Source organism: Microcebus murinus, chromosome 16 (assembly GCF_040939455.1).
Source record: "Microcebus murinus isolate Inina chromosome 16, M.murinus_Inina_mat1.0, whole genome shotgun sequence".
Taxonomy (NCBI): domain Eukaryota; kingdom Metazoa; phylum Chordata; class Mammalia; order Primates; family Cheirogaleidae; genus Microcebus; species Microcebus murinus.
The window spans coordinates 55358832-55384834 of NC_134119.1; the positions used below are offsets into that span (position 1 = coordinate 55358832).

Below are 26003 nucleotides of genomic sequence, written 5' to 3' on the forward strand. Positions count from 1 at the left end.
AAGGGGACTAACACACAAAGGACGGTCCCTGCCCGAAGTAGTGGCCACTGCGCTGGCACTCTGGGGACTCGGACCCTAGCTCGAGCTAGACAATAAAACTCCTTTTGATAATTACAGCCTCGGTGACTCTGTCTCTCTGTCCTGTGGCCTTGTAAATCTCAAATATAACATTTGGGTGCTCGTCCGGGATTCTCGCAAACCGCTGGATAAGACGCAGAGCCGGGGAAAGAGTGTATAGATTAGAGCTCCGGACTAGTGGACCGGCATTAGGACCTAGCCGGACGCGCTGGTGGGTCGCTGGTGGCGGCCAGACAGAGACGTCTGCTGGCCTCCTTGGAATCCCCATGGCTGACCTTAGAGCTAGAGGCTCGGTCAGAAGGGGACCGGGGAGAGGTTCCGGAATAGGAGGGTCAATTTGTTTAGTTTTTTATTGTTGTTTGTTTGTCTTTGTTTTTGTTTTGTTTGTTTATTCGCCTGTTTAATCATTTTGTTACTTGGGCCTCATTGGTCTTGTCTTTACACCTGTGCGATTGTGAGAGTGATTCTTGTCCTGTGTCCAGGATTTCCTCTTCTTTTCAGGACTGAGACAGACTCTGACGACGCCGTTGTCTATCCTCGCGAGTCACTTTAAAGATGTGAGGGAGGGGGCACAGGACCTTTGTGAGGGGAGAGAGACGCCAAAGCAAACAGGATGGCAGCGCCGAGCCCGCGCCCTGCACTCCTCCCTGCAGCGCCCGTGCCCAGGGCCCTCCCAGTGGCGCCCGCGCCCCTCCCGCTCGACCCCGCCCCCTGGTGGCGGCGGCGATGTTACCTGCGGCATCTATGGCCGCAATGGAACCGCTGAGGCGCGGACTGGCTTATGGGGCTAGGCAGCGGGCTGAAAGGGCTCCAGATCCGGAGCCTGTGAGCGCGCTCCCCCTGAGAGCAGATAGGAATTTAATTAACCTTTTAGATTCAGTCTTTTTTTTTTTTTTTTTTTACAAATTAGCCCACTTAGAATGATTGCCAACAGTTGCTCAAGGTACTTTTTACAACTAAAGAAAAAGAGAAAATCCAAGCAGAAGCACAAAAGCTGGTTCCAGGAGAGGACAGCACACCATCAACCCCTGAGTCACGGACCAGACCTTTCCTCTTGAATGGCCGCCCTGGAACTACAATGAGGCTGAAGGCAGGGGGCGTCTCCGGGTCTACCGCCAGACTCTGATGGCCTGTCTCTGAGCAGCGGCATGGAAGCCGACCAATTTGGCTAAGGTAAGAAATGTCCGTCAGGGGCCTGAGAAAAGTCCGGCAGCTTACCTAGAAAAAAAATTATAGAAGCCTTTCGGCAGTACACTCTGATAAATCCCACCATAGAAGAGAGTAAAGCGGCTGTCATAATGGCCTTTGTAAATCAGGCAGCCTCAGACATTAGGCAAAAGTGCAAAGGATAGATAGGCTGTGCAAGAAAACTCCACAGGACTTACTAAAAGTGGCAGAAAAAATATATAATAACAAAAAAACACCCAAAGTTAGAGACACTAAGATTAAAAGATAGAAAATTTCAGGCGGGCGAGGCACGCAGGGTAAACAAAAAATGGCCAAAATCCTACTTGCAGCTACGGGAGGAGGTCAGCTAGAGGCAAAAGGCTGGGAGTGACCCCGGAGGGAGAGGCTAGGCAAGGATCAGTGCACCAATTGCAAAGAGCATGGACTCTGGGCTAAGAACTGCCCCCAAAAAAGAGGGAATGTAGAGCTAAATCCTATGAAAAGGTTATGGTAGTGGGGCAAATAAAAGATAAATGGAGGGGGACGGGGTTCAGTTCCCCTCCCCAAGCCCAGGGTAACTTTACTAGTAAAAGAGAGCCTAGTCAATTTCCTGGTAGACACGGAGGCAGAACATTTGGTGATTACTGAGACCACGGGAAAACTGTCAAACAAAACTAGCTGGGTGCAGAAGAGTGTACAGGGTGGGCAAAGCATCAGCCACCTCTATACATTGACTTAAAACCAGGGGCTGAGCCAGCCCGAGTTAGACAGTACCCCATGCCCCAGGAGCTAGAGTGGGAATAACGCCCCACATTCGAAGGCTCCTAGACGCCGGGATTCTCCAGAGGTGACAGTCAGCCTGGAATACTCCTTGTATTGCCAGTGAAGAAACCGGGTGGAAAGGATTATCAGCCTGTGCAGGACCTCAGGGAGGTCAACACGCGTGTCCTAGACATCCACCCTACGGTTCCTAACCCCTACACCCTACTAAGCTCCCTTCCTCCAACGCAGATTTGGTACACTGTCCTAGATTTTAAAAATGCCTTTTTCAGCCTAGCCGTGGCCCTGCACAGCCAAAAAATATTTGCCTTTGAGTGGTAAGACAAAGAGAGAGGGATCCAGGAGCAGCTGACTTAGACAAGACTGCCCCAGGGGTTTAAGAACTTGCCCACCTTGTTCAACAAAGCCCTTCACAAAGACCTGGGTGAGTACCGTGCCAACCACCCAGAGGTGACCCTGCTGCAGTATATAGATAATTTACTATTAGCTGCTCCGGCCAACCACCCAGAGGTGACCCTGCTGCAGTATATAGATAATTTACTATTAGCTGCTCCGACCCTTCAAACCTGCCTAGAAGAATACCAAAGACTTACTCAGAGTGTTAAGAGAAATGGGCTACAGGGCTAGTGCCAAGAAGGCCCAGATTTGCAAGAATAAAGTCACCTATTTAAAATATAAAATTAAGAGAGGCCAAAAGTGGCTAACAAAAGCAATAAAACAAACTGTGCTTAAAATACCCACCCCGACCTCATGTCAAAAAGTGCAAGAATTCCTGGGGTCAGTAAAATACTGCTGCCTCTGGATTCCGGGGTTCGCAAAAAAGGTTCGACTCTTATATAAAGGGTGCAAGGCAAGACAAACGTAAAAATAAACAGTACAGATAAAAAGTGCCTTTCGAGCCTTAAAAACAGCTATGTTAAAGGCTCCGACTCTGGCGCTTCCTGATCTTACAAAGGAGTTCCACCTGTTTATAAATGAGAAAAAGAAAATAGCCAAGAGAGTGCTCACACTGGCACTAGGACCTTAGAGGCGCCCAGTGGCGTACCTGTCAAAAAAAAAAACCCAACAAAACTAGACCTGGTAGCAGCGAGATGGCCGGCTTGTCTGCAAATCATCAAATCATGGCAGCTACTGCCTTACTAGTCAAAGACGCCAATAAGCTCACCCTGGGTCAGCATTTGCAGATTACCACGCCTCATGCCATAGAGGGGATCCTAAAGCAGCCGCCAGGGCAATAAATTACAAATGTGAGGCTGACTCACTACCAGAAACTTCTGTTAGACACTCCTCGCATTGAGTTCCGGACTCCTGCCATCCTGAACCCGGCCACACTCCTGCCAGATCCCGAGCCAGAAACACCTAAACATAGTTGCCTCGAAATCCTGGCCGAGACCCAGATGGCCAAAAAAGATCTAAAAGACTGCCCTCTTCCAAACAGCAACCTGACCTGGTTCACCGATAAAAGTAGCTTTGTCCGAGACAGACACAGGTATGGAGGGGCGGCTATAGTAAATGAGCGGGGTAATCTTATCTGAGCATCACGCCTCCCACAAGAAACATCAGCCCAGAAGGCAGAACTGGTGGCATTAAGAGAAGCCCTCCGCAGGGCCTAAGAAAAGAGGCTGACAATATACACTGACAGTCGCTATGCTTTTGGGACAGTACACATACATGGGCCTCTCTATAAAGAGAGAGGTTTCATCACGGCAGAGGGCAGAGAAATCAAACATAAGCCTAAAATACTTCAGCTGCTAGAAGCCATTTTGTTGCCAAAAGCAGTGGCAGTAGTCCACATTCCAGGACACCAGAAAAGAGACTCTTTTAAAGCCCAGAGCAACCGGGCTGCAGACGTTGAGGCAAAAAGGGCTGCAGAAGAACCAGCACTAACAAATGTTCTATATTTGAGCTTGCCACCTCCTAAAATGGGAAAAATGCCCCCCCAACCAGATTATTCCAGCACGGATATAACCTGGGCCAAAGAAAAACTGCAGGCAACACAGAGTAAAAATAGCTCCAAAATAGAGAGCATCACCTAATAGTTCCTAAAGCCTTGGGGAACCTCCTACTAAGACACTTGCACCAGATAATGCATCTAAAAAAAAGAAAGATGTTACAGTTGCTAGACACTGCACAAATCAGATTCAAATCACAAAGAAAGATAGCAAAAAACATTGTCCAGAACTGCCGTGTCTGCCAAGTTATGCAGCCAAAAAAGATCAGAGAGACCCATGCAGGTACCAGGGAGCGGGGAAGGCAACCAAGGTTATTTTAGAAAATAGACTTTACAGAGGTAAGACCTAGAAAATACCTAGGTACAGGTATTTGTTAGTCATGGTAGACACCTTCTCAGGGTGGGTAAAAGCTTTTCCTACTAAAAGAGAGACTGCCTTAATAGTAGCAAAAAAAATATTAAAAAAAATAATTCCTAGGTACAGGCTGCCAAAGAGCATAAAATCTGACAATGGGCCAGCCTTCACAAGTCAGGTCAGTCAAAGGCTAGCCCGATCACTAGGGGCAAATTAAAAGTTACATTGTGCATATAATCCCCAGAGCTCAAGGCAGGTAAAAAAAAAAAAAAAAACCCTAAAGGAGACCTTAACTAAATTGGTCCTAGAAACTGGCAGAGACTGAGTGACCCTCCTTCCCTTCGCCTTGTTCCGAGCCTGGAACACCCCTTACCATTTGAGCCTAACCCCCTTTAAGATTGTGTATGGTACCCCTCCACCTGTAATCCCTAGGGTGAGCCCTGAGGCACTCCCAAAACACCCCCAAAAAGTGCTGCAAGCTGTACAAGCTCTGCAAAGTGTTCACAGCCAAGTATGGCCGGCCCTCCAGGCCATCTCCCAGACAGCTGGGCCAAAGAGAGAATTGGGTGTGGGTAAAACAGCATAACAGTAAAACCCTAGAGCCTAAATAAAAAAGACCCTTTCAAATTATTCTTGTTACCCCCACTGCTCTTAAAGTTAACAGGGTAGCAACCTAAATCCACCACTCCCACGTGAGACCAGCTGGCAAAGACAAGCAAAAGCAACAGCAAGACGAGTAAAAAATAACAGCAGACCTCACAAATCCACTAAAAACCAGACTGACCCGTGTGGCATCTGCAAAATAAACAAGACTATTGACTCAGATTCTAATAGAACTGCCAATTGCCCTTCTAAGACTTAGACTGGGACTAGTTACCCCAAAGATTTAGACTAAGCTGCAAAAATGGGGTTTAATATTGTTCTATGTTTCATATGCAAGTGCATTATAGATATCCTGCTCTTAGACCAAAAGTTTTACAGTTATAATTAATAATGAAAACCCACATCTTCCATATAAACTTACATAAAAAATAACTTAAAAACCTATGAAGTATATAATAGCACCTCAAAGGCAGAGCCACTAAACACCTGGTAGCCAAATTTATATTTCAACATAAAAAAAGTCAGTCTCCTAAAAAAGCTGGCACAGACAGTACAATATCCTCGAGAGGCCCTGCTGCTGCCCCAATCCCCAGTTCTTAAGTAACTAGACTATAAAAAAAATATATAAAATAGACCTCTGTAAGCCAGAATAGGTTTTATGCCTGTCTAAAATTCCGGCCCCCTCAAAAAAACCGTCAGTGTGGGGGTATTAGAGGTTATTATTGTGCCAAATAGTAATGTGTAATCACAAATAACAAAAAGTAAAAATGGCAGGTACAACCTCTTTTCACTTACATATCCTATGTCTGACCTTATACTAGAGACAGGCCTAACCCCCTGCTTAAGCCAATCAGTTTTAAATGAGTCTAAAAAAATACTGCATTATGGTACTAGTGTTCCCTAAGGTCATCTATCATCAAGACCCTGGATACTAGCGTAAGAACCAAGAGAAAGGGGGGAATGTAAGATACTGGGCTATAAGGACAATAGACACCTTCCAGCTTCTGTTTACTGCTTGTTTGCTGACCGCAAGGCATTATGAGTATATTATGGGATGCAGAGGAAAAAGACAAAGAGAGCAGAAACCTGAGTCTCTCAGCTAGGACCCAGAGCAGGTTAGGGCCTATCAGGGGCAGGCTGAAGTAAAAATCACTGTGGGGCGGATGCATGACCAGTGTGTAAACAACTAAGTTATAAAAGGGGACTAACACACAAAGGACGGTCCCTGCCCGGAGAAGAGGCCACTGCGCTGGCACTCTGGGGGCTTGGACCCTAGCTCGAGCTAGACAATAAAACTCCTTTTGATAATTACAGCCTCCGTGACTCTGTCTCTCTGTCCTGTGGCCTTGTAAATCTCAAATATAACAAGTGTATATGTATGGGTATGTTTTGTGTCTGTCCATGTATTACGTATTTGTGCTTATATGGCTTCAGACTGGTTTAAAATATAGGGAGCGCTCATAAATTAAACCCCAAATGCTTCATGTGAATTTAGTAATCTTTGATAAATAAGCTGTGTTATTATTTAAAAAAAATAAATAAAAAGGTGTTATTAGTGAGGACTGAACTCTAATTTTTTGCTAAAAACTCCTTCCTAAGGAGGCCAGCTGGGTTAGGCTGGCAAATGGTAAGGAGGCCAGCAGGGTTAGGCTGGCAAATGGTAAGGAGGCCAGCTGGGTTAGGCTGGCAAATGGTAAGGAGGCCAGCAGGGTTAGGCTGATAAACGGTAAATTCCCACTAAGCGGCTTTTGTTAACCAAATAAAGCAGTGGTTTACTTCCTGACCAGATTCTGGTATGGCATTAACATCACCTAAAAGATAAGAAGCCCCTGTCTTAACTCAAGCATCCTAGCAGATGCCTATCATAAATTTAAACCATCTTAAAACATCCTAGCAGGCGCCTATTGTAAATTTAAAATGTCCTCCTGTCTGGACCTCCCAGAGTGCTCATACCCTTATCTTAAAGTAAGCATATCCTTTCTGGTCTTCTAGATAAAGACTAACTCTCTCAGCCAATTGCCAGCCAAAGAATCTTTAAACCCACCTATAATCTGTAAGCCCCCGCTTGGAGATGTCCCACCTTTTTGGGCCAAACCAATGTATGCCTCTCATGTATTGATTTGTGACTTTGCCTGTAACCTTTGTCTCTCTGAAAATGTATAAAACTGAACTGTAACCCAGCCACGGCGAGTCCACTTGCCCAAAGCCTCTTAGCAGTGGCTCCGGGTCATGGTCCTCAAATTTGGCTCAGAATAAATCTCTTTAAAATTATTTTACAGAGTTTGGCTTTTTTCCGTCAACATTAGTAAAGTGATAACAAAAATGCATTCAAATTGTCAGCATACATTTATTTTTGCCTGGGTTTTACTGGACACTTTTATGCTCTTGAGGTGTCAAGATTTAAATAAAGGTTATAAAAGTACAAACTCAGCTAGGATGTCAATAGATTTTGTTTGAGGATGTGATGTTTTGGAAGGATCTAATTAACTAATACCTTTAAACAAGATATTCTAAAATGACTACTATGTTTATAAAATTTACAAGTGATGTTATATTTGTTTAAAATAACAAGTTATATTGAAATAAGATTTATGAGTTTGTATTTTGATCCCTGTTCTGTGTTATATATATCTAATTTACAGTGTATAAAAATAGTTAACAGAAAAGTAACTTAAACTAATAGCTGAAATCTAAGTGAACTGCTAAGATAAATTAGGTAAATATAAATGAAATAATGTATAATGAAGTTTTCATGTAATTTAAAATCTTAAAGTCATTATGTTAAGTTAAAAAAGATAATCATAAAATGTCTAGGTCATTTATAAGGTAAAATACTAAAACATCAGTTCTTAAACGTAAGTTTAAGCTTATACCTCGATATCTTAGCTTTATATTTAGTAATACTAATAAAATTGGTGACTGACAGTTCAAAGTTACTTTAATTTCCTAGGTTTTTCTGAGAGTTGATGGACGTTAGGATTAGTACATGTAATTAAAACTTCTAGATAAAAGGGAAACAACTCTGTATAAAAATTCTTTTAATAAAAATGTTATAAAACATAAGTATTAGTTTTGTTAAAAGATAATTTTGTTTAATTTATTGGTTTTTGAAAGTACTTATTCAATATGTAAATGATCATTAAAAATTAAGTGGATATAAAAGTTAAAGGTTATAAAAGGTTTATAAAGTCTTAACTTATAATCAAATTGGTTAAAATTAGATGAATTTGTTTATAAGATTTTATTAAAATGAACTTTATTATTGATACACTAATACAATGAAATTTGGTTTTCTCTTTTAAACTAAATTGTCATATGATATTAATAAAAATAACAAAAGATTTTTTATTCACCTTATAATAAACTGCAAAAAGGAAGGGAAGGAAAGAAAGACACAGATTCAGCTTCCTTATTATCTTGTACTTCAGTCTGTCTATTAGGTCTTATGCTTGCTTGAAAAAACTGAGTCTCCTCTCTTACAAAAAATAGGATTTTTGCATTTAAAAATATATATATTTGAATTATCAGTTTGGCTATAATTCTATAGTAACCTACAACTTGTTTCATGACAGGTGTCTTATGATGAAAAATTCATAACTTCCTACTTTTTAAGCTTTCACTAAAATTTAAAGCTAGTAAAAATAAGAATTCTAGTCAATGTGTGTAATTCTATATATAAGGTGTACCAAAGAATAAGACTTTCTAATAAGAAAAATTACAAAACAGAATGTGTTCTTATTAAAAATATATATAACTTTGTCTAATTCAGAGGTTATTTAAAGGTGGAATCAAAATCAATTTAGAAAGAAAATAAAAACAAAATTCCACTTGTGAGTAAGAAAAAGATGTAAAAAGGCAATAAATATAGAAATATATTTTTGGTAAGAAATGTTAACCAGAAAGAATAATGTAAAGAAAGGATCTTGAGGCCGGGCGTGGTGGCTCACGCCTGTAATCCTAGCTCTCTGGGAGGCCTAGGCGGGCGGATTGCTCGAGGTCAGGAGTTCGAAACCAGCCTGAACAAGAGCGAGACCCCGTCTCTACTATAAAAATAGAAAGAAATTAATTGGCCAACTAATATATATATATAAAAAATTAGCTGGGCATAGTGGTGCATGCCTGTAGTCCCAGCTACTCGGGAGGCTGAGGCAGAAGGATTGCTTGAGCCCAGGAGATTGAGGTTGCTGTGAGCTAGGCTGACGCCATGGCACTCACTCTAGCCTAGGCAACAAAGCGAGACTCTGTCTCAAAAAAAAAAAAGAAAGGATCTTGCATAAAATTTTTGTCCTAAAATGACTGGTTATTTAGGAAAAGGGAATGTTAGGACAAAATCGAAGGTTTAGGGTATGTTTTATAGATAGTGTATGGTACATGCAGGTAGGGGTAAAGTTTATGAAAGGGAATTTATTAAAGAATTTTGGCTAAAACAAAGATTTCTGTCAATATTAATTTACTCTTAATAAAATGACATGATGTACTCATTTTGATTCTATAACATGTTTGCTTCCTTTTTAATATAAAAAATAATGTACTACAAAAGGTTTTTGTTTAATTTGGTAATTGACCTAAAAGAAACAAAGATTTTATGCTTTACCGGATAATCCCTGTGATCTTTATTAGGTTTTGACTAACTAAAAAAAAAAAAAAAAAAACTAAAGTTTAAAAGGATTAATATTTATACCCATATAACTTTTTGTGACCTAAAACCAAATTTTAAGGCTCACCCCCCTCACCAGATGACTGAATGGACCCCCTCGTGGCCAAAGGAATATCCTAAAACTAAATTGTCTGCCCGGAGGAGGGAGGTCAGACATGCCTCATCATGCCCCCTCCCTTCATGGAGACATCCTTTGTAACCATTAACAGGCCTGAGGGTATGCAAGACAACCCTGCAGGTCCTCAATTTACACAACAAATCTATGTCCAAAGCTTCATGGCCTTAACCAAGTAAAATCCAAAGAATCTTTAAACCCACCTATAACCTGTAAGTCCCCCTGCTTTGAGATGTCCTTTTTGGGCCAAACCAATGTATGACTCCCACGTATTGGTGTATGACTTTACCTGTAACCCCTGTCTCCCTGAAATGTAAAAAACCAACTGTAACCCAGCCACAACGAGTCCACTTGCCCAACGCCTCATGGGCGCAGCTCCAGGTCATGGTCCTCAAATTTGGCTCAGAATAAATCTCTTTAAAATTATTTTACAGAGTTTGGCTTTTGTCTGTTCACAACATGAACCAAAGAAAAGCCAAGAATAAAAAAACCCTCTAAATACCTTTTTCTAAAATGCTTCCTCCCCCACAATGACTAATCAAACAAATCAGACTGGCAAAACAAAAAATAAATTTGTTGTTAAAATTCTAGGCCACGTGGAGATTTTGTTTTTCTTATACAATTCAGCCAGTCCTAGCTAAAATGTAAAATTTATATATTCAACCCTAAAAGTCATTTGAAACTTTAAAAAAAGGTATAAAAGAGGCCTTTTTCTTTTAAATCAAACTGCTATAGAAACGACTTTATCCCAATTTTTTGTCCATACTTTTCATTAGATTACTTACCAAGGTAAATAAAATTTAGCCATGTGCACAGGTCCCTAATATAATTTGGATCCAGATGTCCTTTTATAAACCAGTGAGTTTATATTACTATGTTTCACTGTCTCATAGCTAAAATTTCAAAATGAAACTAGGGAATCTGCTTCTATGTTCTCATGATGTCTGCATGTTTTTATGTTGTGTGTATGTAATATTTTTCTACCAACACATATAAAAGAGCTCTAATTAATTGATTGACTTAAAGGGAAAAATTAAGCAGTTAAATCAAGTGTTTTATCAAAAATATAACAATTAACCCAAATGTTTTTAAGTTTATGTAACTTAGGTAAATTTGTGGTAAATAAACTGATTTTAAAATTGTTGGTAAAATAAAAATAGAAATGTCTTCAGAAGTGTGAGCGTATAGTTTTGCCTGTTATATATTTGAAGGTGTCAGGGTTTGACACTAAGGTCATAAAACTATAAATCCATCCTAAAAACAGAATGACCTTTGTTCATGTAATTCTTTGGTAATTAAAACTAATTTAAAAACTAATTTAATATTTTAAAACTATTTTAATATTCTTGATTTAATAAAAACATCTGTATTTTCTGAGTTACTGACAAGATACCTATATATTTAACTTTAGGGTTCCTACTTAGGTAATCAATGCCTGATATTCACAGGCTATAAAAATGGTTAAGAATGAAATGGCTTGAAATAATGCCTAGTCTTGTCTAATAGATCACATTTTATAAGTCATCTAGGTATAATTGTTAAACATAAATAAATGAGGTACATGTAAATGACATAAATATTTATAAATAAACTCTTTAGAGTTTAAACAATTTTTTATAGCTTAAAATCTTAAGGTTATGTTAAATTAAGTAATAGATATTAATTAAATGTCTGGGTCATTTCCAAATAAGATTAAATCCTAAACCATAAATTGGTGAACATAAATATGCTTGTTTTTGGTGTTTTAAATTTTATAAAAAGACTAAATATGAGTCATGCACATTAAAAATTATGAGAAAACATGTTTCTAAATTATTAAATGAGTCTCATCTATAAACTACTGATATGTGACAGTTCAAAATCTCTCTCCACCCCCCCGCCGGCCCTTCCCGTGTGAGTGGGAGGGGACAGCGTCTGCATCTGGGCCGCGTCCTCGCCCTTCTCCTTCCTTCGTCCTCACTGGATAGTCTGGCGCAAGTCCTGCTGAAGACTCTGCTTCCTCTGTGGTCTTGAACCCACTCACATCTCTCCACCCCCACGGCCACCGCCGCAGTCCTGCTTCATCCTTCCCTGGCCACACGCACTCACGGCCACCGCCTCCCACCTGACCTCCCTGCCTTCCTGCCACCCGCAGCCACCTCCGACGTGGACCTGGACTGTCACTCTCCTGCTCTCGCGCTGCCCCGGGCTCCCTGTTGCCCCCGTGAAGTCTGCAGCTGCTTAGGAAGGTGCTTCCCCACACACCCGCCCCATGCGCGCTTCCCTCAGCCCTGAGCACAGCGAGCTCTTTTATAGGGCTGTGTCCATGTTTTCTTTAGTCTCTGATATGTCCTCTCTCCCAATCCTCATCATTACCTGCCTAACTCCTGCTCACCCTGCAGGGCTCAACTTAGAGGCCACCTCTTCTGGGAAGCCTACTTTGATTCCACCCAACCTGGGTGAGGTGTTTCTCCTTGCCAAGTCTATGCAGCAAGTAAATTATTGAACTGGGATTCAAATTCAGGCCCTGCTGCTCCCAAAACAGCAAGCCCAAAACAGAAGACTGGGCAATTACTTATTTATTTAGGAAAAATGACTCAAGAGTAAGGTAGAGCTACGCCAACATGTGGAAAGATGCCCAAAATATATTAAATGAAAAAAGCAAGTTGTAGAACAATGTGTATGGCATAATTTCATTGAAAAACCACAACAAAGAATATATGTTTATATATGTTTTGTAAAGCACAGAACAAAGCTGAAATGGATACAAATTGAGCTGTTAACAATATTTATCGGGTGGGTGGATTTAAGCATTCTGTAAGGTTTGAAATTATTGTGTATTCTTTATGTCCTGAAAAAATCAAACTCAAATTAAGGGAACTCAAAAACAGCTTTTCTCCAATCATAAGGGCAAGGCTTGAGCACTCTGGAACTGCAGTGTCTAGGGACTCGCTTTGGGAGGGAGGGCTGCACCCCTGCAGTGCTAACCTGAGCGGAGGACAGATGCCCTGGGAGCCACACTCACCTTCCCTAGCAGCTCGGGCAGGCCCAGCAGCTGTCCAGTGAACACGCCGACGCAGATGAAGATGGCAGTCACCTGCCCCAGGGAGCCACGGATCTCCTTGGGGGAGATCTCGCTCAGGTACATGGGGAGCACGCTGAGGGCAATGCCTGCGGAGGAAGCACAGCAGGGAGTGAGTTGTCTTCCCCCAGGGAGCAGCACTCCGGCAGCGCCTCCCCTGGCTCTGCTTTGCCCTGGAGGGTAAAGGCGCTGCAGCAGCGGCACCATTCCCAGCACTTTGCACAAACTGCAAAGGCTTTCACGTGCACCTTCTCATTTAATCCCTCAAGTGAGGCTGGGAGGGCATTTCAGAGGCCAGGGCACAGCTGATGGTGGTGGTGGTGATGGTGATGACAGCGGTGACAATGATGATGGAGATGGTAGCAACGATGGTGACAATGATGGTGGTGGTGGTGACAGTGATGGTGAAGATGGTGGTAGTGACGATGGTGATGGTGATGCCAATGGTAATAATGATGGTGATGGTAGCAGTGATTATAATAATGACCAACACATATTGTGATTGCCAAGTAGCAGGGATTCTTCTCATCTCTTTATATATATTAATTTATTTACTTTTTACAGCAACCCTTTGAAGTAAATGTACTATCATTATCTCCATTCTAAAGATGAGGAAACCAAGGCACAAAGAGGTTGAGTAATTCGCCTAAATTGCCAAGCGATGTCCAGAGATGCCCAAAGAGGTTACTTTGCCAAATAGAGCCCGAATAGGTCTCTGGTTCTAGAACTTGAGCTTCCCACCAGTTAACATTGCTCTTTACATAAATTATGGCAGAGACTGTTAGACTCATTTTATACACTAGGCCAGCCACATACAACTTCATTACCTTTGTGATAAATTTACATGTTCAGAGGCTTATTACAGATATTTTGGATAAAAAAGTAATAGTTATAAGGATGTTTTACAAAATGCTCACTGCACACATACTGGGCCTATTAGAAAAAATATGATGCCTTGTCATTTTCAAAAAATAAAAATAAAAAGCAACACCTGGTTCTCCCCTACACCTGGGAAAGGTTCCTCTTAAGGCCCTTTGTAGGCCTCTAAATGGCTACAGTGCACTTAGCCTGGGCAGAGCCACTGCTTGTGTGGAGCACAGACTGCACGGTCCTGAGTCGCACGGCCTTCTGGGCGGGCTCCCTGCCACTCGCAGGCTATGGGACGTTGGGTGGGTTGTTAGCTCCTCTCCGCCTGTTTCTCTGGCCACAGTATGGGGTAAGTATTGAGCCTAACTTCATGGGATCTCTGTGAGAATTAAGATATACTCGGTGTCTACTCATTGTAAAATGCTATAAAATTAGCATTATTAGAACTTATTACTATTATCTAATTTTTCACTAGATTGTGAAGGCATCAGAAATGTCTTTTCTGCCTTGGTTTCCCAATGCCTCTAGCACATTTCCAGACATACTTTAGGCACCAATAAATGTGCTTCAACTTGAGCGAATTCACCCCAGTTGTTAGAATTCAAGGAGGCCCTTCCTAAAAAAGTTAATGAAGGGAATGCATGCCCCAATCTGCAAACCAAGAATCTCAGTCATTGCATCTTAGCCAAGGCTACTGCGTTGGTTCACCACTCAAAGCAAACAGGCTTAAGAAGCAAAGAGATGGAAATTATTTGGAAAGTCACAGCGTAGACCAGATGATACTTGCATTTTTATCCAAATCACATATTGGGAGCATATGGCCTCATGGGAGAACAGGACGGCCACCGATCCTTTTAGCACGTCGCCGCTCAGCAGGCAACGGTGAAATGTACCGCCCTGGAGTCGAGTCCCAGCGCACGGTTTCCTTACTGGGTGGCCTGGATCAAGTTCCTTAACCTCTCTTCGCCTCAGCTTGCTCATCTGCAAAATGAGGCATGCCTGCCACCTATTCCTGCTGGGGTGGAATGAAATCAGTGCATGTAGTCACCTGGCTCATGTGCACTCTCCTTAAGAACACTGAGAACACTGTTGGCTTCTGTAACCTGACGCTCCTCCTGCCCACTCGCCACCTCACAGACACAGTGAGGGAACAAGAACATGTAGGGCAGAGGGGCGTGGCCCGTGGCGGGAGCACAGGGCTAACTTCCCGCCTCTTCTGTGCGGCTGGGACAGCGACCGGCGCCTCCACATGCTGCTGCACACGCACCGATCCTAAGTCAAATGCTTAGCAGAGCGCCCAGCATACACTGGGCTGTCCATAAACGCTGACTGTTCTTACTTGTCCCCTGTGAGATGACATGGAGAGGGAGAGACCAGTGGCGAGTGAGGATGGGGGCTGTCTGGTGAGCTCGCCGGTGGCTGGCCACTCAGCCCAGTGTGCCTGGTACTGTCCGTGCTGGGGACCCCCTCAGTCCCGACAAACCAGGATGTTGGTCATTCCAGCCCCACTGGCTGCACTGAGCAGCCTCTGCTGACCTCTGACCCCATCTCCAGCCACCCTTGCCCCCAGGTGCCCTGGCCTTGGGGTTCACGGAGCACTCTAGGCTCCTTCCGATGGCATCATGCTGGCCTTGCTCTTCGTTCGTCTGGAACCCTCTGTCCTCAGAGCTCCACAGGTTTCTTGACCTTCCTGTCTCAGTTCAGTGTCACATCCTGTAGTGGGTGATTGTGTGCCCCCAGGACATACGTGGAAGCCCGATTCCCGTTACTCGTGAATGTGAAATCGGGTCTTTGCAGAGGCTGTCGGTGATGGTGAGGTCATGCTGGACTAGGGTGGGCCTGAGCCCAGTACCTGGCATCGCTGTGGGAAGGCCACATGCAGACACGGACGCTGAGACACACGGGAGGAAGCCGAGGTGTTGCAGCAACCAGCCAGGGAGGCCGGGGTTCCTGGCAGCCGCCAGAAGCTGGGAGAGGCCTGGAGCAGACTCTCCATCCGGCCCTTCAGAAGGGGCCAATCCTCCCGACACAGCGGCGCGTCCGCAGACACGGCCTTGTCCGAGAGAGGCCTCCCCATGCAGCAGGCACGCCTGGCACCCCGGCCTTGTCCGGGAGAGACCTCCCCATGCAGCAGGCACGCCTGGCACCCCGGCCTGTCCGAGAGAGGCCTCCCCATGCAGCAGGCACGCCTGGCACCCCGGCCTTGTCCGGGAGAGACCTCCCCATGCAGCAGGCACGCCTGGCACCCCAGCCTGTCCGAGAGAGGCCTCCCCATGCAGCAGGCACGCCTGGCACCCCGGCCTTGTCCGGGAGAGACCTCCCCATGCAGCAGGCACGCCTGGCACCCCAGCCTGTCCGAGAGAGGCCTCCCCATGCAGGAGACACGCCTGGCACCCCGGCCTTGTCCGAGAGAGACCTCCCCATGCAGCAGGCACGCCTGGCACCCCGGCCTTGTCCGAGAGAGGCCTCCCCATGCAGCAGGCACGCCTGGCACCCCGGCCTTGTCCGAGAGAGGCCTCCCCATGCAGCAGGCACGCCTGGCACCCCAGCCTGTCCGAGAGAGGCCTCCCCATGCAGGAGACACGCCTGGCACCCCGGCCTTGTCCGAGAGAGGCCTCCCCATGCAGGAGACACGCCTGGCACCCCGGCCTTGTCCGAGAGAGACCTCCCCATGCAGCAGGCACGCCTGGCACCCCGGCCTTGTCCGAGAGAGGCCTCCCCATGCAGGAGACACGCCTGGCACCCCGGCCTTGTCCGAGAGAGACCTCCCCATGCAGCAGGCACGCCTGGCACCCCGGCCTTGTCCGAGAGAGGCCTCCCCATGCAGGAGACACGCCTGGCACCCCGGCCTTGTCCGAGAGAGGCCTCCCCATGCAGGAGACACGCCTGGCACCCCGGCCTTGTCCGAGAGAGGCCTCCCCATGCAGGAGACACGCCTGGCACCCCGGCCTTGTCCGAGAGAGGCCTCCCCATGCAGCAGGCACGCCTGGCACCCCGGCCTTGTCCGAGAGAGGCCTCCCCATGCAGCAGGCACGCCTGGCACCCCGGCCTTGTCCGAGAGAGGCCTCCCCATGCAGCAGGCACGCCTGGCACCCCGGCCTGTCCGAGAGAGGCCTCCCCATGCAGCAGGCACGCCTGGCACCCCAGCCTGTCCGAGAGAGGCCTCCCCATGCAGCAGGCACGCCTGGCACCCCGGCCTTGTCCGAGAGAGGCCTCCCCATGCAGCAGGCACGCCTGGCACCCCGGCCTTGTCCGGGAGAGGCCTCCCCATGCAGCAGGCACGCCTGGCACCCCGGCCTTGTCCGGGAGAGGCCTCCCCATGCAGCAGGCACGCCTGGCACCCCGGCCTTGTCCGAGAGAGACCTCCCCATGCAGGAGACACGCCTGGCACCCCGGCCTTGTCCGAGAGAGGCCTCCCCATGCAGCAGGCACGCCTGGCACCCCGGCCTGTCCGAGAGAGGCCTCCCCATGCAGCAGGCACGCCTGGCACCCCGGCCTTGTCTGAGAGAGGCCTCCCCATGCAGCAGGCACGCCTGGCACCCCGGCCTTGTCCGGGAGAGACCTCCCCATGCAGCAGGCACGCCTGGCACCCCGGCCTTGTCCGGGAGAGACCTCCCCATGCAGCAGGCACGCCTGGCACCCCAGCCTGTCCGAGAGAGGCCTCCCCATGCAGCAGGCACGCCTGGCACCCCGGCCTTGTCCGAGAGAGGCCTCCCCATGCAGGAGACACGCCTGGCACCCCGGCCTTGTCCGAGAGAGACCTCCCCATGCAGGAGACACGCCTGGCACCCCGGCCTTGTCTGAGAGAGGCCTCCCCATGCAGCAGACACGCCTGGCACCCCGGCCTGTCCGAGAGAGACCTCCCCATGCAGCAGGCACGCCTGGCACCCCGGCCTTGTCCGAGAGAGGCCTCCCCATGCAGCAGGCACGCCTGGCACCCCGACCTTGTCTGAGAGAGGCCTCCCCATGCAGCAGACACGCCTGGCACCCCGGAAGTGTGGGCAGGAGCGTGTCCAACACAGCCTCCCACCAACACAAAATGCCTGTGTCCTATTGTAACTTTATAATAAGCCTGGGTTTTGCCTCCAGCGCTACACTGTTTGTTATGTTTGTTTTAAAGTAAGAAATGATGTGTTTCTTTTTTTCTCCAAGCCCTTTGGGAAAAGGCCAATCCAGAACACGCCCTGTGCCCTCTGCGCCCACGGTGGCCCCAAACGCACCGCGGGAACCTGCGCGGTCCGCAAGTCTCAGTGCCTCCCACTTTCCGAAAGTCCTCCAGCTGTCACTTGGCTTTAAATCATTTACTAGGAGCAGGGCAGCTGATTCAAGTCACAACTAGCAATTGCCCTTCCTTTCTGACCAATCACCTCACCTTAATTGCCCTCAAATTCCTCTCTCTGCTCTGAGAGGGTTCGATGAGAATAAAGGACATAAAGTCTCCAGGTCTTGGCACCCTCTGTGGGCCAGAAGTCAGAAAGAGTGACGTTTTTCTTCACTCCTTGTTCTTCCTTTTTGTTCTTTTTGAAGAGCTCACAGGAAAAACGGTCTAAAAGACACTTGTTTTCTATCTGTGGTTTTGTAAAAGTGACATCTGTCTTTGAATGCAGCTTATTTCCAGTTATGGAAATTCAGAAAGCAACTAGTTACATGTGACAAGGGTCATCCCCCCAGATTAGTTACACAGTCAAAGCAACAAGAGAGAGGCTAAATGGATAAAATATAAAACTGCCCGAGAGAGAGAGACAGACAGAGAGACAGACAGACAGACAGACAGACAGACTGAGAATGTCAGCTGCCTCGTTAAGGAAGGAATTCCAAGGCCATATGCTCCAGTCTCACCAGGCCCTTCTCCAAGGGAGGCAGGGTCTTTGAAACCAGACTATCAGGGCCCAAATCCTGGATCTGCACTTTATTAACTAAGAATAAAAATAACAATAACAACAGTGGCCATAACACCACTGCCATCCCTGGGGTGGGCTGGCGGAGGACACTGAGTGCGTGAAACTGTATAAGTACCTCACACACACTGCAGATCATTTAGTTTTTACATAACCCGACAAGGGAGGCCTTACTATGGAGCCAGCTTGCCAGGTGGGAAGGAGGCTAGACAGTGAGGCAGACTGCTCCTGAGGTGGCTTGGATTGTCTACCCTCCCTGCATCCACACCCTTAGGTAGCTAGTCCTCCCTGGCACTGACCCTGCACCTGGCCATGGGACTTGCTTGGGCCAAGGGGACATTAGTAGATGTGCTTGCAAAGTGCTTGCACATTGGGACTTTCTCCTCTTGCTGCTCTTTGGAGCTCTGGGAACTCCACATGAAGAAACCTAGGCTACCTAAGCACAGGGCGAGAAGCCACTTGGAGCAGAGATGACCAGCTGGCCCTGCTGAGAGCCCCTGAGACCAACCTGCCTGCCAACAGCCAAGCACAAGTGTGAGACGATCCTGAGCTGTCCAGCTGCTGACCAGCCTGCGGCCGACCGCAGACATGGGAGAGGGCCCTGCAGACGTGGGCAGAGCTGGCCCATAGCTGAACTGCCCAGCCAACCCAAGTGAAAATGCCATAAAGTGGTTATTGCCTGGAGCCGTTAAGTTTGGGCGAGTTTTTTTTTATATACAGCTAAACCTAGCTGATACAGATACGTTAATGGAATCAACCCAGGTAAGGGACAGCACCCAGGCAGTCTGAATTTACAGCCCTCAGCCTTGGCCACTTCCTACTCCACCTTTCAAAGCCTCTGTGTCCTTACATGTAAAATGAAAATGAAAAACACACTTTCAGTGTTAGGAGGAGATGAAAGAGATGAAAGACATGAACTCGATTGGTCAATTATAAAACAATACATAAACACTAGTCATTATTCTTGCAGATAAACATTCTTTGTAATTCTTTTTACTTGACTAGCAAGACCCAGGAGTCATTTCATCTTGGGTTTGGATTGTCACAAAGTCCTGGATTACCCCTCCCCACAGCAGCGCAGTGAAGGCGAGTGAAGCCTCCCCTCCCTACTCATTTCCAGCCCTCACTCTCCCTGGGACGCACGTCTCTTGTTCAGCTCACTCAGCTCTTCTTTATCCTTAGAGATGGGGACCCCGCGTCACCCAGGCTGGAACGCAGCACACTACAGCTTGAACTCTGGGCTCCAGGGATCCTCCCACCTCAGCCTCCAGAGCAGCTGGCACTGTAGGTGTGTGCCCCTGTGGCTTTCAAAACATCAACAGGGAAGGAAATTAGCTTTTAACAAGGTCATACAGGTTGAGTCTTCCTTATCTGAAATGCTTAGGACCAGAGTGTTCTGGATTTTGGAGTTTTTTGGATTTTGGAATATTTGCATGTACATAATGAGATTATCTTAAGGATGGGACCCAAGTCTACACTTGAAGTTGACTCCTGTTTCACATACACCTTATCAAGGCAATTTTTACAGTATTTTTAATAATTTTGTGAAATTATTAAATGAAGTCAGTGGAATTTTCCATTTGTGGCATCATGTTGGTACTCAAAAAGTTTCAGATTTGGAGCATTTTGAATTTTGAATTTTCAGATTAGGGCTGTTTGTACCAGTTCCAAGCAGTTTATAGATATATACTGTGAACTAAAATGCTCACCACCCCCCCACCAGCTGACTGAATGGACCCCCTCCTGGCCAAAAGAATATTCTAAGGCAAAGTTGCCTGCCAGGAGGAGGGAGGTCAGACAGGCCTTATCATGCCCCCCTCCCCTCTTGGAGACTTCCTTTATAACCCATTAACAGGCCTAAGGGTATGCAAGACACACCTGCAGACCCTCAATTTGCAACAAATGGTGGCTTCTCTCTGGTAAACAGTTTATGTTAAAACATTCCAGGTCTTTAGACAAAGATTTACGTCTTTAGCCAATTACAATCTAAAGAATCTTTAAACCCACCTATAACCTATAAGCACCCCCTGCTTCGAGATGGCCCTCCTTTTTGTTCCAAACCAATGTATGCCTCCCACACATTGACTGATGGCTTTACCCATAACCCTTGTCTCTAAAATGTATAAAACCCAAACTGTAACCGAGCCACAGCTGAGTCCACTTGCCCAAGGCTTCTTGGCAGTGGCTCTAGGTCATGGTCCACAAATATGGCTCAGAATGAATCTCTTTAAAATTTTTTTGCGGACTTTGGCTTTTTTTCCGTTGACAATTTTGGCGTAGTCGGCAGGATCTCAGAGAAGACTCAGGGCCGCCTAAGGAGCAGCGCGGACTCGGCGCCAGGTACCGGCATGGCCCTTTTAGGCCTCCGACTCCGAGCTTCTCCTTCAGCGGGACTGGTAAGTCCTCCTGAGATCCGGACCTCCCATTTTGGTTGATGGTCTTGGTTTATTCTGAGTTGGTTCTTTTCCTAGGAATTGTTGTTCGGGATCCTAATTTAGGTTTGGAGGCGCACTCTAAAGGGCTTTCTCCGTTGCCTTTTTTCCCTCTCAAAACTAGTTTCAATTGGCTTGTCTGCGCATTTGGCAAGAAACCCAACTGTTCTATTTGTAGATAGATGAGAGACTAAGTTTCCCAGCTCCGAAGATAAGGGGCAGCTTACTCCTCCCAGACCTAAGGCAGCTCTGGGTGACCAGGGCCCTGATTGGGAGTTGCCTGGGGCGATTCCCCAAGGCGTGAGTAGCCCCACAGGGAACCCCCCAACAAATTAATTAAAAGAAGGCTCGTTCAGAAAACGCTGATAAAAGCTGATCACTAGGCATTTTGAGCCCTCTCGGAGGTACTAGACCCCCGAAGAGAGAAACTGAGACATGTAAGAGGGTGGGACCGACTCAATGGTGAAACATTGAGGAGCCCCACCCACAAGCAGCACACTCTGGTCCACGACACCAAACCCTAGACCGCAGTTGGGTTCCTTGAAAACAAACAAACAAAAAAAAAGAGAAACAAATTCTTTAAGAACGAGGAAGGGCAAGGAAAATAACTCCTGTTGGGGCACCCCAGTTTTTTTGTGGTGTCTCTACTTGCAAGTATTTTTGTAAACGAAAAGATTCAAAGGCATGCCAGGTTTTCTAGGGCTCCAGCTGGTTATAGCTAATTCTTGTGCACAAGTTTTTAAGAAAGGGCAAAATTACAACAAGAAAAATTCAGAGCTGAAATGGTCGACCTCCACTATTAAAATGTCTCAAGCTATCTCTCTTCCTTTCTGGCTACTCTAAAATCTGCTAACTTTTTCTATTGATGTTAAGATAACTCATTGTTTGTAGTATTTACAATTGAAAGGCTACCTGGAGACCCTGCTGCCAGTTCTAGCTAAAATGCTAACATTAAAAATTCATTTTAAACTGAAAAACAAAAAAAAAGAAAAGAAAAAAATCAAACTGCTTTACCCAAAACTTTGATCCACAGGCCTAATTAAGTTACCTATCAGGTCAACTAAAGTTTGCCATGTAAACAAGTTCCAGTCTCATCAGAAGAAATTTAGATCCAGCTTTCTTTTACAGACTGGTGAGTTAGTGTTACCATGTCATGGCTAAAGTTCTAGGGTACAATTTATTAGAACTTTGTGTGTGTGTATGTGTGTGAGAGAGTGTATATGTTTGGGTATGTTTTATGTCTGTCCATGTATTATGTGTTTGTGCTTATAGGTTTCGGATTGGTTTAAAATTAAGGGAGCGCTCATAAATTAAACCCAAATGCTTCATGTGAATTTAGTAATCTTTGGTAAATAAGCTGTGTTATTATTAAAAATAAATAAATAAATAAAAAGGTGTTATTAGTAAAGTAATAGTAAAAATGCTTTCAAACTGTCAGCATACATTTGTTTTTGCCTGGGTTTTACTGGACATTTTTAAGTTCTTGAGGTGTAAAGGTTTGATAAAAATGTAAACTCAAGCCAAAGACAAAGTAATGAGTGGTATTTGATAAGTAAAGTAAATTTAATATTTCGTCAAATGATAATAATTGAATCTGGGTTGCCAACAAAAATACTTATGTGTTTTACAAGGTAAAAATGCAAATGTGCCTGTGTCAGTAAATTAGAATAAATAAAACACCAAGTAGAGCAAAAAAACCAAATTTAATCATTAAAGGTGCATAAAAAACATTTTGGTTTTGGTCTTTTTTCCTAACTGCAGATATAGTTTACTTCCACTCATTCAATGCCTGTAGAGAGGTACGCAAGGTGTGTTTAACTCACTATAACAGTACTGTTAGGGATTCAAAGTTGTCCTGAGTGTTGTAAAGAACTTAAATTGAAAGCTTTAGTTTTACCTTGGTCTTGTCCGTTTTTGTCCTACTCTTGACAATCTAGCTGGTTATGAGTACATTGTGTTACTGTAACAGAGTTTTTGCCTAGAAAAAAATTTTCTAAATTATTAATTTTTATATAGCAACTTATTTTAAGATAAAAGGTGAATGATGGTTAAAATCCATGAGGATCTCAAAGTAATCTTACTCTATAAATGTGCTCAAGTTTATGCACTAAAAATTGTTTTGAGACCATTTAGATTGTTTTTTAAAACAGCTTAATCTTGAGTCTCATGTAAAAAGCATGTTACCACTTTGTATCATTGTTTGAGGTGCTAACAATTGGTGCTGAAAGTTTTTTTTCCTCAGTCTACAGCCAGGAGATCTTATGTTGATGGGATTAAAAAAAAACTAGCTTAAAATAAAGGCTTCAGAAGCAAAATTTTCTGACCTTGTCTGCCTCTTGTGCCAATTCTTCCCTGAAGCTAGCCATAAAACCTAAAATTATTTTATGTAAAATGGCCATAAAGCAATTATCTGAACTACTTTGTTTTTACTTTGTTTTACTGTAAAACCCCATGCCAGAAAGGGCTTTGTCCTACACCCAGAAGGGAAAAATGCACACTCAAGAGGCCAAGCAAAATCTAAATATAAAATGCCTAGCTGGTTCTGCCACTAAGCATGTTAGAATTAGCTCATATCCTTTTTGTCCAATCATCTTTCTACACAGCTGTCCATACTTTAAACATAAAAAATGGACAATTTCACCTGCATCTTTGTGCTCATTCTAAAGGTGTCCATGTATAAGTTTTAAGTTTTTCTCTTATTAATCCTACTAATTTTAATGTCAGTAGACTTTCAGCAAGCCTTTAGAGAACAGTGGCCTTTGCTCCCAAACTTTGGGTGCCAGAGACATTGTAAGCCCTATGATGCCAATAGATTTTGTTTGGTGATGTGATGTTTTGGAAGGATCTAATTAGCTAATACCTTTAAACAAGATACTCTAAAATGACTACTATGTTTACAAAATTTAGAAGTGATGTTATATTTGTTTAAAATAACAAGTCTTATTAAAATGCTTATTGTTTTTGATAAGATATGAGTTTGTATTTTGATCCATGTTCTGTCATATGTGTCTAATTTACAGGGTATAAAAATGGTTAATAAAAAACATAACTTAAACTTTTAAATAGCTAGGATCTAAGTAAACTGCTGCAAATGCAATAAATACAAATAAAGTTTTCATGTAATTTAAAATCTCAAAGTCATTATGTTTAAGTTAAAAAAGATAATCATAAAATGTCATTATATGTCCTTTATAAATGATTCATTTATAAGGTAAAATACTAGAACATCAGTTCTTAAATAAAAGTTAAAGTTTATACCTTCATAGCTTTATATTTAGGAATACTAATAAAATTGGTGACTAACAGTTCAAAGTTACTCTAACTTCCTAGGTTTCTCTAAGAGTTGACATTATGATTAGTACGTGTAATTAAAACTTCTAGATAAAGCCGGGCGCGGTGGCTCACGCCTGTAATCCTAGCACTCTGGGAGGCTGAGGCGGGCGGATTGCTCGAGGTCAGGAGTTCGAAACCAGCCTGAGCAAGAGCGAGACCCCGTCTCTACTATAAATAGAAAGAAATTAATTGGCCAACTAATATATATATAAAATTAGCCGGGCATGGTGGCGCATGCCTGTAGTCCCAGCTACTCGGGAGGCTGAGGCAGGAGGATTGCTTGAGCCCAGGAGTTTGAGGTTGCTGTGAGCTAGGCTGACGCCACGGCACTCACTCTAGCCTGGGCAACAAGTGAGACTCTGTCTCAAAAAAAAAAAAAAACTTCTAGATAAAAGAAAAACAACTCTATACAAAAATTATTTTAATAAAAATGTTATACAACATAAGTATTAGTTTTGTTAAAAGATAATTTTGTTTATAGGCATTTATGGAAATAAACTTTCCTCTTAGGACTGCTTTAGCTGTGTCCCACAAGTTTTGATAACTTGTGTTTGATAACTTGTGTTGTCATTTAGTTCAAAAAAATCTTTTGATTTCCATCTTGATTTCCTCATTTATGAAGTGATCATTTAGTAGAAGGTTGTTTAGTTTCCATGACTTTGTGTAAAAATGAGAGTTCCTGTTAGGATTCGGATTTCTACATTTATTCCATTGTGATCTGAAAAGAGACATGGTATAATTTCTTTTTTTAAAAAAAATTGTTTGAGATGTGCTTTGTGTCCTAGGATATGGTCAATCTTAGAGAATGACCTATGAGCTGATGAGAAGAACGTATATTCAGTGGTTTTGGGATAGAATGTCCTGTAAATGTCAGTCAGGCCCATCTGTTCTAGAGTTCTAATTAAGTTCATTATGTTGTTGAATTTATTGGTTTTTGAAACTACTTATTCAATATGTAAATTATCATTAAAATTTAAGTGGATATAAAAGTTAAAGGTTATAAAAGTTTTATAAAAGTCTTAACTTATAGTCAAATTGTTTAAAATTTAAAAGATTTGTTTATAAGATTTTATTAAAATTAACTTTGATCATTAATACACTAATACAATAAAATTTGGTTTCTCTTTTAAGCTAGATTGTCATGATATTAATAGAAATAACAAAAGATTTTTTATTCACCTTTTAATAAACTGCAAAAAGGAAGGGAAAAAAGGCACAGATTCAGCTTCCTTATTAACTTGCACTGCAGTCTGTCTATTAGGTCTTGTTTGAGACACTGAGTCTCCTTTCTCAAAAAAAACCCAAAAAGCAGGATTTTGGCATTAAAAAATATATATTAAAATGATTAATTTGGCTATAATTTCATAGTAACCTACAATCTTGTTTCATGACAAGTGTATTAAACAATTCATGACTTCTTACTCTTTAAGCTTTCACTAAAATTTAAAGTTACTAAAAATAAAGAATTCTAGTCAATGTGTGTAATTCTATATATACAGTGCCCCCCAAAATTAAGATTTTTCAATAAAAAAATTATAAAACAGAATGTGTTCTTATTAAAATAATATAACTTTGTCTAATTCAGAGGTTATTTAAGGGTTAAATCCAAATACATTTTCAAAGAAATTAAAAACAAAACTCCACTTGTGTAAAAAAAAGATGTAAAGGGTCAATGAATATAGGAATATATTTTTGGTTAGAAAGGT

General features: G+C 43.7%; 1 protein-coding gene across 5 annotated transcripts in view; it reads right to left on the reverse strand.

Moving 5' to 3' along the window:
• Window positions 1-26003, reverse strand: part of SLC2A9 (solute carrier family 2 member 9) — a 197561-nt gene that overhangs the window by 119899 nt on the left and 51659 nt on the right. For all 5 annotated transcript variants that reach the window (XM_075992966.1, XM_075992963.1, XM_075992964.1 and 2 more), the window contains one exon: window positions 12711-12856. In XM_075992966.1, the coding sequence (XP_075849081.1) occupies window positions 12711-12856 (146 nt within the window). The remainder of the gene's footprint in view (window positions 1-12710; window positions 12857-26003) is intronic.